This window comes from Cynoglossus semilaevis, chromosome 13, assembly GCF_000523025.1.
Source record: "Cynoglossus semilaevis isolate Cse_v1.0 chromosome 13, Cse_v1.0, whole genome shotgun sequence".
NCBI classification, from domain to species: Eukaryota; Metazoa; Chordata; class Actinopteri; order Pleuronectiformes; family Cynoglossidae; genus Cynoglossus; species Cynoglossus semilaevis.
This window is the reverse complement of record NC_024319.1, coordinates 3217762-3232276: the sequence shown is the minus strand read 5'-3', so window position 1 is coordinate 3232276 and position 14515 is coordinate 3217762. Positions and strand designations below refer to the sequence as shown.

The window sequence follows — 14515 nt, the reverse complement described above, 5'->3', positions numbered from 1 at the left end:
GAGGAGGGGGGGTCAGAGGAGAGGGGGGTCAGAGGAGGGGGGGTCCTGTGTGTGTGAGTGTGAGTAATCTGGTCTGATCTCAGATAACGTCCCTGACGGACAGGAGGTGGAGGAGGGAACAGTCCGACCGACTCTTCAGGATCAGTTTACATCCGTTTCCTCTCCATTAACTAATGGAACCACAGACGCTGACGACTTCCTGTGTGTCAGCAGTTTGACTGCAGCACAGACACGTCCACACCATCAACACTGACCTACAGACTCCACCTGAACCTGTAGCCCAATCTGGGCTAATTACTAGCTCACTAGCTAGCTAACGTGTGGCTACCTTTTAGTTTGGCGGTTTCTTTAGCGTATCGTGGTTAGCTGCAGGTTGTACTTTAAGCTAACGTCTGTATGAAGCTGTGGGCAGTGTGGGAACTGTGACGGTTTTACTGCTTCGTGTTTGTGTTTCTGTGACTGTCGTGCTGTTGGAACAGGAACCAGAGATTTAGATCAATGATTCATTTTTACTGTTCTGTACCTGCTGGAAAAACTGCTGCACACACACACACACACACACACACACACGCACACACTGAGACTGTTATTCCTGGAAAGCCATGCATCACTTATCAGGAACACATAAAATTGAATGTAATCACCAGTGTGTGTGTGTGTGTGTGTGTGTGTGTGTGTGTGTGTGTTCCCACCCAGGAATAAAAAAGCAGGTTAAAAGGAAAAGGTCAGATGTTTGGAGTCTACAGTTCGCAGCAGAGGAGACAGAATTCTCTGGTTCCTGTTCTTCAGAGAGAACGTTGGCTCTGCCTGTGTGTTGTGTTGTGTTGTGTTGTGTTTGTGTTGTGTTTCTGTTGTTCCACTCCATGTCGGCGCTGATTGGTTTTCTCATTAGCTTTCTTCTTCTTCTCTAACTGCTCCGTTTCCATGGAGTCCAGTCGTCTGAGGTGCTAACTGCTAATTGTCTGTAATTAACCTCTGATCTATTTTCATTTCCATTTACACACACACACACATTAATACAAGTGTGATTGACACACTTCTTACAGCGCTGATTGTGCTGTGAGCGCCCCCTGCTGCTGAGGATCAGACTGAGAAACAAACCCTACAGACAGTTTTATCCAGAGAGATAATTTAACCACCTGTAAATACCAGGAGGAAGTGAAGTCTGTGAACCACACACCAGTTCAGAGCTGCTGGTCCACCGCTGCCCCCTGTGGTCAAAGAAGGCAGTGGTGAATCAACAGCTGCTGAGTCGGCCGAGGCTGAACGTCTGTTTGATTTTCTCAGGTGTGACGGGACTCGTTCAGCTGGACGAGACCGGAGACCGAGAGACGGACTTCGCTCTGTGGGACATGATCGATGCTAACACAAGTGACTTCCAGGTGACGGACGATCACACACACACACACACTGACAGTGTGTGACTGACTATGACCATGTTCTGCTGCTGCTCTGCTTCCAGATCGTTCTGGCCTATAACAGCTCAGAGGAACAGTTGACAGCCATACCTGGGACGTCCCTGCTGTGGCTGGGCGGAGCGCCTCCTCCTGATGTTCCACTCTGTGGTTTCAAGAACGACAACCCGATCTGCCTGGCCAGTCAGTAACTGTTCTCTGTTCCAGTTCATCAGTTTTAGGAAGGAGAAAGAGAGAGGGAGAGAGATAGAGGGAGAGAGAGAGGGAGAAGAAAAAAAATTAGAAAAGATTTTATCATCATTTTAAAATGTTACAAAATAAAACCTCGTTAGCATGTGAGGATAGCCTCCGTTTAAATGAACCCTGTAGATCATAGGTGTCAAACTCAAGGCCCGGGGGGTCAAATGCGGCCCGCTAAGCTGTTTTGTGTGGCCCGCGGGAGCTTAAAAAACATTTAGTAAAGTCCACGCAGAAGAGTTTCTTAACCTGAGAAATGAAAAGTTTTTTATAATCAATCAAATAATAATCAATGGAGTAGTTACATCTGTACCAGCAGTCCCTAACCTTTATTGTTCCAAGGATTGGTCAGTTAGTACCACCCATTAGTACAGACCTGTACCAAGGTACTCAGCATTGAAGGATCATTAAAGTTTAGACTCTATTCTGTTTCTGTCTGAATGACTTTTATTTTAAAATATTGCCAGATTATCCTTAAATAAAGAAAGATTTGAGTGGATTTTCAGTAAATCAGTAAAAATTAAATACATTTTGTTCACTGTGTTCCACTGCAGCCTGGTATCAAATTACCTACGGGCTGGTACTGGTCCGCGGACCAGGGGTTGGGCACCCCTAATCTATACAGTCTTCCATTGACAGCCGGCCCTTCAAATGGAGCTGTATTGCTAACGTGGCCCCCGGTGAAAATGAGTTTGACACCCCTGCTGTAGATGAACAAACATCTGACCCTGTTCTCTCCTCCAGAAACCATCACCATCCACCAGATGGTCTCCATCGTGGTCGTCTTCATCTTCACCATGATGCTGACCGTCGCCGTCTTCGTCTACAGGTGAGACGGGTGATTCCCCCGTGAAGGAGGAGTGAAGCCTGGGTGTTTGTCCATGTACTGACTGCAGCAGTTGACCTCCTGACCTCTGACCTCTCCCTGTGAGCAGGAGGATGAAGCTGGAGAAGGAGCTGGTGGCTCAGCTCTGGAGAATCACCTGGGACGACATTCAGATGAGCAACATGATCAAAGTTCTGAGGAGCAACAGCAGAATCACACTGTCACTGGTGACAAAAAAAACAAAAACAAACATGTTTCTTCACGGGTTTAATATTTGTCCTATATCTGCTGTCTGACTGCGTTTGTCCTTGTCTTCAGCGTGGCTCAAACTATGGCTCCCTGATGACGGCAGAGGGGAATATGCAGATTTTTGCCAAAACAGGTTATTACAAGGTGAGGTTTTACTGCTGATTTATTCTGGTGCCGCGGCCTCTTTAAATTCCAGGAAACTTTGTACAGGAAGTGGATGAGTTTACTGCAGTTAAAGCTAAACAAAACAAAAAAGTTTTAAATCATTTTCCAGCCTGATTAATCGTCAGTCTGACGTTGGACTGACGACCGTTTCTGTTTTCAGGGAAACATCGTCGCCATCAAATACATCAACAGGAAACGAATCGAGCTGAACAGGAAGGTGTTGTTTGAACTCAAACATGTGAGTGAGAAATGACAGGAACGTAAACGTAAGACCTCAGGGTCATGACCTTTCAAGGCCCGCGGCCACCCGCAGCTGTGAGAAAATATTTCTTTGTTTTGGTCGTCCTTTGGTCATGGTGGTGAAAAAATCCAAAAACCTGGATTCTATTTTTAATAAATAAAAATTGATTTAAAAAAAAAAAAAAAAAAACACTTTTTTTCCTGTTTTTTGCTGCAGATGCGCGACGTCCAGAACGAACATTTGACCCGTTTCATCGGAGCGTGCATCGATCCGCCCAACATCTGTATCGTCACTGAGTACTGCCCACGAGGAAGTCTGCAGGTACCACGTCCTCGTCCCTCTGTCCGTCCTCTGGTCTCTGTCCTCTGGTCTGTCCGTCCTCTGGTCTCTGTCCTCTGGTCTGTCCTGGACTTGTGTGTATTTCTGTCTTCAGGACATTCTGGAGAACGACAGCATCTCTCTGGACTGGATGTTCAAGTACTCTCTCATCAACGACCTCGTCAAGGTAAACGCCAACTTCTGTTCACCACGCCGGGTAAATCGCCGTCTCTGCCGTAGTACCAACTTCCTGTTTCCTGTCCCTTCAGGGAATGGTTTTCCTCCACAACAGCGTCATCTTCTCTCACGGAAAACTCAAGTCGTCCAACTGTGTGGTGGACAATCGCTTCGTCCTCAGGATCACCGACTACGGTTTGTCCAGCTTCCGCTACGACAGCGACTCGGGAAAAGACGCCCACTGCTACTACACTCGTGAGTGTCTGCCCCCTGGTGGTCCGACCTGTTTTAGCCTGTATATATTGCTTTTGTGACTCCGCCCTCTTTCGCTTCTGCAGAGAGGTTATGGATGGCGCCGGAGCTGCTCAGGATGGAGGCTCCGCCCCCACACGGAACACAGAAAGGAGACATCTACAGCTTCGGCATTATCCTCCAGGAGGTGGCGCTGCGACGGGGGGTTTTCTACCTTGAGGGAGACCCACTCAGCCCCAAAGGTTGGTTGGGTCAAAAAATGTATTTAAGGACCTCTAGTGGTGACATTTGGTAATACAAGATGGTTAATGATTGCACACAAGCATCAATGGAGTGAAAGTCAAAACAGAAAAAAACATTTTTAATATTAACTAAAGGATGCGTCTCCATGACTTCCCACAGAGATCGTGGACCGGGTGATTCTGGGCGAGTGGCCCTGCCTGAGGCCCAGCTTGGACCCTCAGAGCCACAGTCCAGAACTGGGCCAGCTGATGCAGCGCTGCTGGGCGGAGGAGCCGACAGAGAGACCGGAGTTCAACCACATTCAGCTGCTGCTACGTAAACAGAACAAGTGAGAAGCCGAGACCAGGAAATCAACGACTTTAAATCCCTGACCCACTGCTGCCTCCAGTGCTTTACCCCAGTGACACAAACTGACCACAGGAGGCAGCAGTGGACCAGAGGCTGCTGGTTGGCTGTGAGTTTTTGGGGGTTTTGCTGTGGAGAGTTTGAAAACGTCCTTCTGACCTGTGACGGTCTGTGTGCAGGGAGTCCAGAACCAACATCCTGGACAACCTTCTGTCTCGCATGGAGCAGTACGCCAACAACCTGGAGGAGCTGGTGGAGGAGAGAACGCAGGCGTACCACGAGGAGAAACGCAAGGCCGAGGCCCTGCTCTACCAGATACTACCACAGTCAGTACTGCAGTAGTACTCACAGCGTCAGTCCCGTTACTGTGTACTTCAGTGTCGGTCTGGTCAGAACTGAACTCCTCCTGTTCCCTCAGCTCAGTGGCGGAGCAGCTGAAGCGAGGAGAGACGGTCCAGGCCGAGGCCTTCGACTCCGTCACCATCTACTTCAGTGACATCGTGGGCTTTACGGCCATTTCAGCAGAGAGTACTCCGATGGAGGTGAGGGGACGGAGGGAGAGAAAAACCAACAGTTAAAAATGTATCTGTAGATTCTGACAGAAAATTCCTTAAAACTCTCTGTAATGATTGCACCTTGTCCATTCTGTTGCTGAACAGGTGGTGGCGCTGCTCAACGACCTCTACACGTGTTTTGACGCCATCATTGACAACTTTGACGTTTACAAGGTGAATCTGTCACAGACAAAAACAATCATCAAGTCATTTCTTTTAACTTAAAAACATCCGTGAAAAAAAGAACATGTCAAACCTAATGAAAACTAACAAATTAGAACAGAAAAGTGAAGCATTAAAGTCGGACCTGATGCTGAGGCTCGTATGTTAAACCTAATGAAAACAAATTAGAACAGAAAAGTGAAGCCTTAAAGTCGGACCTGATGCTGAGGCTCGCCGTTCATTTGTGCTACCGCTGCGCCCCCAGGTGGAGACCATCGGCGACGCATACCTGGTGGTGTCCGGTGGGAACCTCCACGGCAGAGAGATCGCCCGCATGGCCCTGGCTCTACTGGACGGAGTCAGAACCTTCAAGATCCGACACCGAGCCGAGCAGCAGCTGAAGCTGAGGATCGGGATCCACAGCGGTGAGGAATCTGAGAGAGAGAGAGACGGGTGTAGAGAGTTGACGTGAGCGCCCCCTGCCGAGAGGAAACTTTAGACAGGATTTTACACAGTCATGGAGAAAAATCAGGGACTGAAGTTGATGTAGGATTTAAAGTTCTGTTGTTTTCGTGCTCACCTTCACACTTCCTGTTTCCTGTGTGTGTATGTGTGTCTGTGTGTGTGTAGGTCCAGTGTGTGCGGGGGTGGTGGGTCTGAAGATGCCTCGTTATTGTCTGTTTGGCGACACGGTAAACACATCATCACGTATGGAGTCCAGTGGTGAAGGTCAGTGACCTATGACCCTTTTAAACTATCACAGGTTTATAAATAAATAAATAAATGTCCACAGGTTTGGAAATGTTTTCAAAACACATCAGCCATAAATAACATTTTGAAAAAAATATGTCAGTTTGTAATTTGATATTTTTTCTGTGCAGCGCTGAAGATCCACGTGTCGGCGGCGACCCGCGACGTCCTGCTGCAGTTCAACTGTTTCCAGCTGGAGCTCCGAGGAGAGATCGAGGTCAAGGGCAAAGGAAAGATGACCACTTACTGGCTGCTGGGAGAGAGCAGCAGCAGCAGCCAATGAGAGAGGGGAGAGAGCCAGGAGTCAGGGGTCAGGAGGTCGAGCTCCTCCTCCGTGAATGAAGGACCAGGAACACAGCGGTACAAACGTTAGAGACAGAGAAAAATATTTAATGAAACTGTAGTGAAGAGGAGGAGGAAGAGGAGGAAGAGGAGGAGAACCTGCTGCTGCAGAAACAACAGATCCTGTCCAGTCCTTCACACTGTCAGACTGCCCCCTGTTGGTACAAAGTTCCCTGTGGACTAACAGGTAAGGTCTGATGTCACCGCTCTACTGATGTGTATGTTTGGTGAAAATCACAATAATGACATCACAGCTACAGGCCCCGCCTCCCTGAACTCTGGACAGTCACTGAACTAAAACATGAGGCGGAAGAAGAAGAAGAAAAAAAACTCTAATATTTGTCTAAAGTCATCGTTAGAGACAGGTAAGTCCACAAAGATGTTAAACCTTAGCTCATGGTTTTTTGTTGTTTTTTTAAGTTTCCTGCTTTGTCTCTTTTCATGTTATTAAGGATCCGTACAGCAGCTCCATGAGAACTGTTTAAAAAGTGAGGCTGTTGTCTTTGAACAGGTGTTTGTCTGTGTTTAAATCCCTGTTAAAGGGATCGTTTTAAGGTTTGTTTTGTCGCTGTTAAGAGGTACATGATAAAAAAACTTTAGGAACAAAACAAACAAAAAAAAAGACATAGAAAATAAAAACTTCACCCAATTCAGTCTGACAGGTTTGTTTTTGAAACTCCTGGTGAGAAACCTAAATTTTTGTCAGTTTATAAAATTACAAGCTCCTCTGCTGTGTCGTCTGCTAAAACTGAATTAAGGCCTGGATCAGGTTCTGGCCAATCAGGACTGTTCCTTAACATTCAGTTCCCGGTGCTGGACTTTGTTCCTGTGGTTGAAACAGTAGAATAAGATTAGTCAAAACTGTAGATTAAAATGTTTTTGTCTTGTAGCACTACCGCCCCCTACTGAGAATTAAAAACTATAACGTGTTTTATGAATGCAGCCAAACAAATCATGACATTAATCTTTACAAAAAAAAAAAACCAAACAAACCTGAGTTTTTTTTTCTCAAAATGGTTTATTTCAAATCAGAAAGTAAAAATTTGCAGCTGTTTTTTTCCCAGGTTGTTATCATTAAATATATTTTTACATATTTTTATACAAAATAAAAATAAACAAAGGAGCTTTTTGTTTATTTACAGGAGAAACTTTCTGAGCATGATGGATTTAAAAACAAGGAAAGACGCTTGTGTTAGTTTTAAACTTTTACTAAAAAATTTACACTGTGACGAATGTGAACAAATGTGAAAACACCCACACCGTAATTTTCTAAAAAAAAAAATCAGTTATAAAATATATGTGAAAACAACAAACAAGTGAAAACAAAAAATCTTCTTACGAGAACGTTCTTCCTCCTTCAGATCTTCATGTGATCAGCTGTGACGGGAGAACAAAATGTCACAAGAATGTTTTTCATTTTAACTTTGGTGAATTCTTTAAATCATGTTTTTACACGTCACTATCAAGGACTCTGGTGGACCCGCCCTCTGGTGGTCAGGTGGGTGAGTACATGAACATATTCACCCTGCATCCTAATTCATCAAAGGTCTAACAAACTTTAAGAAATATAAAAGTTTAAATTTTTGTAAAAGACGATTATTGGCAAATTAGTTTAAAGAAGATGTAAGAGACGAGAGTTGACAAGGTCAACACTCACTAATAGTCGTAGTACTGTCAAAGTACTGCAGTGATGTAAGCAAAATAATGTATACATTTTAAATAGTTGGATTATTATCAACTCCTAAACAGCATTAGAGTGTGTGTGTGTGTGCGTGCTCACAGTTTTGACTGTCTGTTTGATGAAGTCTTTCCTGTTGGTCAGGTCGTGGTCTGGGAAGTTGTCAAAGACCTGAAAACATCAACAGTGTCAGAAAAATAGGAAGTAAAAAAAAACACACACAGTGATGGGGGAGAGAGGGAGACGGGTGACTTCTCTCTCCCCCCTTTAGCCCAGCACAGCGTTAACACACAGCTCAGACAGAGGGCGTCAGTGAGCAGCTGAGGTCCGCGGGCTCTCACCCTTTGACAGATCTGCTTCATGGTCATCTCCTCCAGGTTGGCGTCCTTCAGCAGGTTCTTCACCGTCTCCTTCAGCTGCTCGTCGCTCGGCTCCTTCTTGATCATTTTGATGAGCGGCTCGTCGTCGTCAGAGCTGTCGTCCAACGCTGAAGAGCAGAGACAGAGAGACCAGGAGCGGAGGAAAAACACATCAACAGTCGTCATCGTCATCAAAGTCTTCAGAGGAGAATCAACATAAGGTCCCTGTCAGCTGATCAGGGTCTCACCTGCGTTGGAGTTTTTACTGTTGCTGCTGCTGTCGGCCTTCTTCGTCTTAGCTGCTGGTTTGACGGGAGCAGGTTTTTTCTTTTGGGGCTAAGGAGGAGAAGGAGGCAACAACAAAAACAAAAACTTTTTTATTACCACGGTAACCCTGTAACCTCTCGGATAATTATCAGCACAGACGATAACGATGTTTTAACTATGTATAGATGTGTTCACCTTCTCACTGACTTCTTCACTGTCCTCCTCTGACTCCTCCTCTGACTCCGACTCCTCTGACACCACCTTCCTCGCCCTTTTCTTAGGAGGAGTGGACTTCTTCGTCGGTGATCTCTGTCTCTTCTTTGGAGCCGATTTCCCTCGGGCTGGCTTCGACTTTGGAGCCTGACGAGAAAAAGTTTTAGTTGGTTAAAAAAAATTATATATACATATCCATATATATATTTACATATAAAAATACATATATATACATACATAAATACATATATGTATATATATATGTGTGTGTATATATATATACACACATACATACAAACATACATACATATACATACATACATATATATGTATACATACGATGTTAATGTTTGAAGTCGACAGTTGAAAAGTGAACACAGTAAAAAAATATTTAGTCAGTAAAGTAAATTCAAACAACATTTTATAAACTAAAAAATTCAAACTAGTCTGAACTAGAGTGTTGGTCTGACGTTGAACAAAACCAACATCTGGACTAGTCCACAGTCTGACAAATAAATGCTGTGAGAAATCTGACCTCCTCCTCCTCCTCTTGCTCCTCCTCAGACTCAGAGTTTTCCTCTTCCTCCTCTTCTTCTTCTTCTTCTTTTCCCGACTCTTGCTCCTCGGGGTCAGAAGCCTCGGCCTCTACTGACTCACCGACCTTCTTCTCTTCCTCATCGTCTTCATCACTGCTCGAGTCCATGACGATGGCTTTGGACTTACTTCCTGCCTTGGACTTTTTGGGACTCGGTGACGACGAGGAGTTCTTGGGTTTGGACGTTTTCTTCTTCTGTGTCTTGGTCTTGGTGTCGTCACCGGAAAGCTTCTTCTTCGATTTCCTCTTCTTCACAGGAACCCGCTGCAGTCAGACACAGATGAGAAACTTTTCAGATTTTTTTTTCCACCACAGACTAGATGTAGATTTTGTGATGAGCTGAAACTCTTACCTTGCCACTGTTTTTGGGGGCGATGAGGTAGGTCATGATCCTGTCCACCAGGTCAGAGTGGGTTCCTTTCTTCTCCAGATCCAACACTCCACACACAACTTTCAGCTTAGAGTTTGTGAAGTGAGAGTTCCTGCAAAGACACCGTTTCACATCTTTTAAAAGGAGGTTCTACTGAGGACACAAAGGACGCTGAATGACTACAATACACAGATGTTGAATGTACTTGTGTTCTGCACCCACAGGTTGATGTAAATAAATAAAACTTCTCCAAAGACAGACTTACTTCAGCAGTTTCTCCCGTTTCTTGTTGTACTGCTCACTGTCGGCGCTGAAAGGAAAGCCGTTGAACAGACGCAGGTTCTTCTTTATGGAGGCCATCTGAGGAAATCAACACAGAGGAAACAGTTACCGCCTGTCTGAACCCCTATCTTGAAGCTCCACTGTAATCAACATAAAATGATTATTGTGCCATTGTGTTATTTTTGTCAGTTTATGTTCAATAAAAGCAAATTCTCAAATCAATGAATAATCCTTTGGAATTAATCATGGTTTCAATATGATTTAAAACAATCCTGATTATGATTTTTGTCATAATCAAACATTACCACCTGTCTGATTGACACTCAGTTATTCACACTCACAGCATCTCTATGTGACTGAACCCTTGTTAGTGTCGTTGATGAATTTTCAGTTTGTCACAATAACCAATTATCACATTAACAGAGTGTTGACAACCGTTTTTTTATAAGAGTTATTTTTAAAGAAGTACAATTTAGTTATTCAGTAATGTAGACTAAACCTAACGTTCTGGTCCATTTCTAAAGTCTAACAAGAGGACAGAACGTAAACACAACCATCAGGTCCAGTCCAGCGGTTCCTACCTTTCCCGGTCTGTCGAACAGAATGGTGTGAAGAGGTTTCAGGTCAGCTGGTTTCATCTTGGTGATCTGGAAGTTTGTACGTGGAATGTCTCCTAGTTTATCTCCACTCCCTGAAGAAAAAAAAAGGGAAAACATCAAATAAACAGGGTTTATTTTATGTAAACACAGTTTGATGTGTGTCACTCTCTTTATTCTAGAACTTGTTCAGACACAGACAGCGTAAACAGTGATTCATCCTGAGGCGTACATTTTGTTTTTGTAATGAGGACCATGTTTTTTCAGGCAGTGCCGGTACTTTTCCAACCACCAAAAATAAATAAATAAATAAAGTTTTACCATCTCCAAACTTGAGTTTCTCTTTTTGCTTCGGTGCCTGAAAATCCAACCGCTCCACTTTTTTCTTTGCCCGTTTGCCGTCAACAATTTCACCAACGACTGGAAAAAACAAATGAATAAAAAAAAATGAATTCAGATGATTGGGTCTTTCCTGCTTTAATTAAACATTAGCTAAAATGTAATTTGTCATTAACATCCTTTCACAGAAACAAAACAGAGAAGACTCTTTACCAGCCGTTTTAGTTGGACTTTTGTCAGGACTGGACTGGTCGTTTTGCGACGCCTCCTGCTGGTCATCAACCTCCTCCTCTGACACTGCAGAGCTGTCCATAACTTCCTCGCTCATCTCTGTGCTGCCTCTACCTAACTGGGAAGAACAAAGAGTATTTTTCAATTCAAGAAAATAAAATGATTTTGGTAAACAACTGTCACCCATCAATAGTCATCAATGTATTTCTCTTAAAATGCACCATTTTAATAATAGTCATCAATATATTTCTCTTAAAATGCACCATTTTAATCTAGGTGCACTTTGTCATAAACCAGGTATAAACCAGGGCCAGATGCGACCAAACAATTGATATTATTGATATATATTATCATTATACCTCTGCCTACATTTGTATGCCTTTATGTTATGGTCACCTGTTTCAACAGGTCATTTTTTAAAACTATACTGCAGTTCTTAATAGTGGAATTCAACACGTTTCTTACTAAAGTAATCAGAAAGGTTTGTATTGTAATCTTTCCTTATGATTTTGTTTGTTACTGAAATTTTTTTGTTAACTCTTGTGTTGTTCTTTTCTGTGCTGGTGGAGCATAAACTCTGATCCACAAGTGAATGTATCTGGTTTAAGGTTAAACTACATCCAACACACAAACCGATCCTGTTTCTAATAAGCATATTGTCTGGATTTTTTTTAAATCACTCGTGAGCGTAAATACTCTTTATCATGAACATTGTTTATTTTAATGATGCAGGACTGGCTGTCTGTGTCCACACGGCTCATGGCGGCGCTGTTTCGCCTCTTTATTCTTCCACAACAAACGTCTATATGGATTGGCGCGCTGTAACTTCTAACCGATGTTAGCTCTTAAGTTAGCCTGTCGCCGGACCGCGGTTTAAACTAAACATATCAGAAGCTCTTCGACGCTGTATCTGTATTGAGTGACGTATTATCCCACCGTTCCAATGTTGTATTAGTTTAAAAATTAACATAGACATTAGCACAGCATCAACAGTAAGCAGCTAGTGCTAGCCCTGGCGTTAGCTCCAATAATAAGAACGTCACCGAAGAATACAATGGTTTCAGGAGGGGGAAATAAGTGGTAAATCTCTTTGTAACCGAAGGAAATAACAAAACAAAGCTCAAGATGCTCCTGGATATCAGATAGTTAAAAACTACAGCGGAAGCTGGACAAAAAATGCAGTTTTACCTTAAATGACCAGCCGTAAACTGCGTCTCATCTGTCAGCAGCCACTTTCAGATTTCATGATGGCGGTTTCTCAAGGGGGCGGGGTATAGAGCCACAGCGGCTCCGCTGGTAGGACAGAAGTGAAATGACGTTGTAGCGCGTCTGTTTGTTTTCACAAAGGGTGGCTGGTGTTACACTGCTGCCCCCTGTTGGCATAATAAACACAAACACCCACTTTCACAAGAGAAAAAGAAAGAGCGTTCTTATTTTTTCAATAAACACAAACACCCACTTTCACTTTTCACAAGAAAAAGAAAGAGCGTTCTTATTTTTTTTAAAAAAAGCACAGAAAACACCTGAGGTTGAACAGATACTTATGAGACTTGCAGAGTAACCTTTTTTTACAGAAATATGATCTCATTCTTAGAGTTTAATTATTCACTTGAAATAAGATGTAGTCTTAGATTGGAATAATCATGTCTTAATGATGTGAGGTTTCTGTGAATCTCCTCCTGGATCCTGACCCTGCAGATCATCATCATGTTCCAGAATATGTCTCTAGGTCCAATTACAGCAGTGTGGGTCTGTCAGGTGGACTCAGCCCCTCAGTGACGCCTCCCTGCTTCCTCATTATCTCTGCCCCTAGCCTCTCAGGTCACATCTGTCTGCACCAGGTGGCAGAACAACTCTGGGCCGATTCAGGTCAACATTTACATCCTGGAAATCCTCCAAAACATCTTTAAATGTTCAAACGTCTGAAACCCAACTGATGCTGTAAATATAGTTCAAAAGTTTTTATCTAAACAAAAAAAAGCGAGCAGTCTGAAACCCAACTGATGCTGTGAATATGGTTCAAAAGTTGTTTTTATCTAAACAAAAAAAAGCGAGCCTAATAAAAACATCACTCATACATGTGTTCCCCAGCATCTTAACTTTTCCTGGTACTGACCCGATTATGTCTCTGCTACCGATACCACTGACGGTCTTCAGTGGTAAACGCAATGGCTCTCGCTTAAAATAGTGGGCGAAGTCTGAGCTATGTGCTCCCCCTGCTGGTCTTAGTGTGCAAAAAAAGTGACAAACATTAGATAGATGGCTAACACTGTTAGTGAACATTAGATAGATGGCTAACACTGTTAAACTGACTCTATCTCCCACACCAAAGTCCACAGGGAAAATCAATGATTTTAGCTCACAGCGACAGAGGAGCTGCTGCTAACTGCTGCCCTCTGTGGTCACTGTGTGTTACTGAGGTCAATCTGAACAAAGGACTGTCAAACACTGACACAAAATCACACATTTGAACTTAGTGATGGAGGCAGCAGTGCATCCACAACCGCCTTGTTTCTGTGAGATGAAATCATGGATTTTCCCTACGGACTTTGGTGGAGGAGACAGACACACACACACACTCTCTCTCCCTCTCTCTCTCCCCCTCCCTCCCATGTACCTCACTACATCAAATCTGCAGTGAATCTAAGAGACTTAGACCCTGATGCATCGCTGAAGATTTTAGGGGGAAAAAAAGCTTTAAAAATAGAACTGTACTTTTTTTATCATGATGTGGATTTTACTGATGACAATGTGGAACTATTAAGGAACAAAAAAAATCTTCTGGACAAGGTAAGTTTTGAAAAATACAAATTAAATGCATCTTTCATAGTAAAATTTTAGTATATTTCTGATTTATTTATGGTCTTATTTTTATTACATTTCAGATTTTATAATTTCATTGAGGGTTTTTTTTGAAGAAATATATTTCACAGAAATACAGAAGTACTTTATTGAATGTACTATAGTACTTCAAATCATTGACATTTACTTATGTCTTCCGTTTTGTTGAGACCTACCTGAATGTTGGTGATGTGGAACAGTTTCACTGTGATGAGCTCATGTAAAATTCAGAGGGAGAATCAGTGAGAGCAGAGACTGGTTAAAAAAGAATGAACCAAGACAGAAGGGAGAAGAGCGAACACGTTCATTAGGAACGGCAGCTGAAATATTTAAATGTGGCAGCAAAAAGTAGGACAGCGGTCCAGAGCTGGAGCTGAACCTCCGTCCTGAGACATTCTGTCCTCATCCAACCTCTTATCCATCATCCGTCTTTCTTGGGGGACTTTTAACTCTGTGTCTTCTTTTTCT

General features: G+C 43.2%; 3 protein-coding genes across 6 annotated transcripts in view; 2 read left to right on the top strand and 1 right to left on the bottom strand.

Moving 5' to 3' along the window:
• Positions 1 to 7558, top strand: part of LOC103388035 (atrial natriuretic peptide receptor 1-like) — a 33324-nt gene extending 25766 nt beyond the window's left edge. Inside the window, exons 4-20 of the mRNA XM_025061375.1 lie at positions 1288 to 1382; positions 1463 to 1598; positions 2397 to 2481; positions 2588 to 2705; positions 2797 to 2871; positions 3053 to 3130; positions 3350 to 3454; positions 3567 to 3638; positions 3721 to 3883; positions 3967 to 4122; positions 4283 to 4451; positions 4648 to 4794; positions 4887 to 5010; positions 5128 to 5196; positions 5450 to 5609; positions 5815 to 5913; positions 6066 to 7558. Coding sequence (XP_024917143.1) covers positions 1288 to 1382; positions 1463 to 1598; positions 2397 to 2481; positions 2588 to 2705; positions 2797 to 2871; positions 3053 to 3130; positions 3350 to 3454; positions 3567 to 3638; positions 3721 to 3883; positions 3967 to 4122; positions 4283 to 4451; positions 4648 to 4794; positions 4887 to 5010; positions 5128 to 5196; positions 5450 to 5609; positions 5815 to 5913; positions 6066 to 6217 — 2003 coding nt within the window. The 3' untranslated portion in view covers positions 6218 to 7558. The remainder of the gene's footprint in view (positions 1 to 1287; positions 1383 to 1462; positions 1599 to 2396; positions 2482 to 2587; positions 2706 to 2796; positions 2872 to 3052; positions 3131 to 3349; positions 3455 to 3566; positions 3639 to 3720; positions 3884 to 3966; positions 4123 to 4282; positions 4452 to 4647; positions 4795 to 4886; positions 5011 to 5127; positions 5197 to 5449; positions 5610 to 5814; positions 5914 to 6065) is intronic.
• On the bottom strand, positions 6783 to 12516 carry dek (DEK proto-oncogene). Of its 4 annotated transcripts, none has more exons than XM_025061377.1 (13): positions 12395 to 12515; positions 11189 to 11324; positions 10958 to 11056; positions 10622 to 10731; positions 10024 to 10118; positions 9741 to 9870; positions 9329 to 9652; positions 8776 to 8940; positions 8562 to 8649; positions 8296 to 8441; positions 8057 to 8125; positions 7616 to 7653; positions 6783 to 7102 (listed from the first exon to the last, which is right to left on the bottom strand). In XM_025061377.1, exons 2-12 carry the CDS (start codon positions 11301 to 11303, stop codon positions 7642 to 7644), a joined length of 1353 nt encoding a protein of 450 aa, XP_024917145.1. In that variant the 5' UTR covers positions 11304 to 11324; positions 12395 to 12515; the 3' UTR covers positions 6783 to 7102; positions 7616 to 7641. The 4 variants fall into 4 exon arrangements, with proteins under 4 accessions (XP_024917145.1, XP_024917144.1, XP_024917147.1 ...); XM_025061376.1 differs by lacking the exon at positions 6783 to 7102 and adding an exon at positions 7275 to 7545; XM_025061379.1 differs by lacking the exon at positions 6783 to 7102 and having other exon boundaries at positions 7285 to 7653; positions 9332 to 9652; positions 12395 to 12516.
• The window catches only part of kcnv1 (potassium voltage-gated channel modifier subfamily V member 1), a 4755-nt gene continuing 2687 nt past the window's right edge, over positions 12448 to 14515 (top strand). Inside the window, exon 1 of the mRNA XM_008322882.3 lies at positions 12448 to 12579. The gene's annotated coding sequence lies outside the window, so the exon portion shown is untranslated. The remainder of the gene's footprint in view (positions 12580 to 14515) is intronic.

Excerpts from the sequence above, each read along its gene's own strand:
- dek (XM_025061377.1), bottom strand. The coding sequence starts at position 11,303 with ATGAGCGAGGAAGTTATGGACAGCTCTGCAGTGTCAGAGGAGGAGGTT. Across the intron at positions 9,871-10,023 it reads AAACGGGAGAAACTGCTGAA|GAACTCTCACTTCACAAACT; the intron begins GTAAGTCTGTCT and ends GTGTCTTTGCAG. Across the intron at positions 8,650-8,775 it reads GTGAAGAAGTCAGTGAGAAG|CCCCAAAAGAAAAAACCTGC; the intron begins GTGAACACATCT and ends TCTCCTCCTTAG.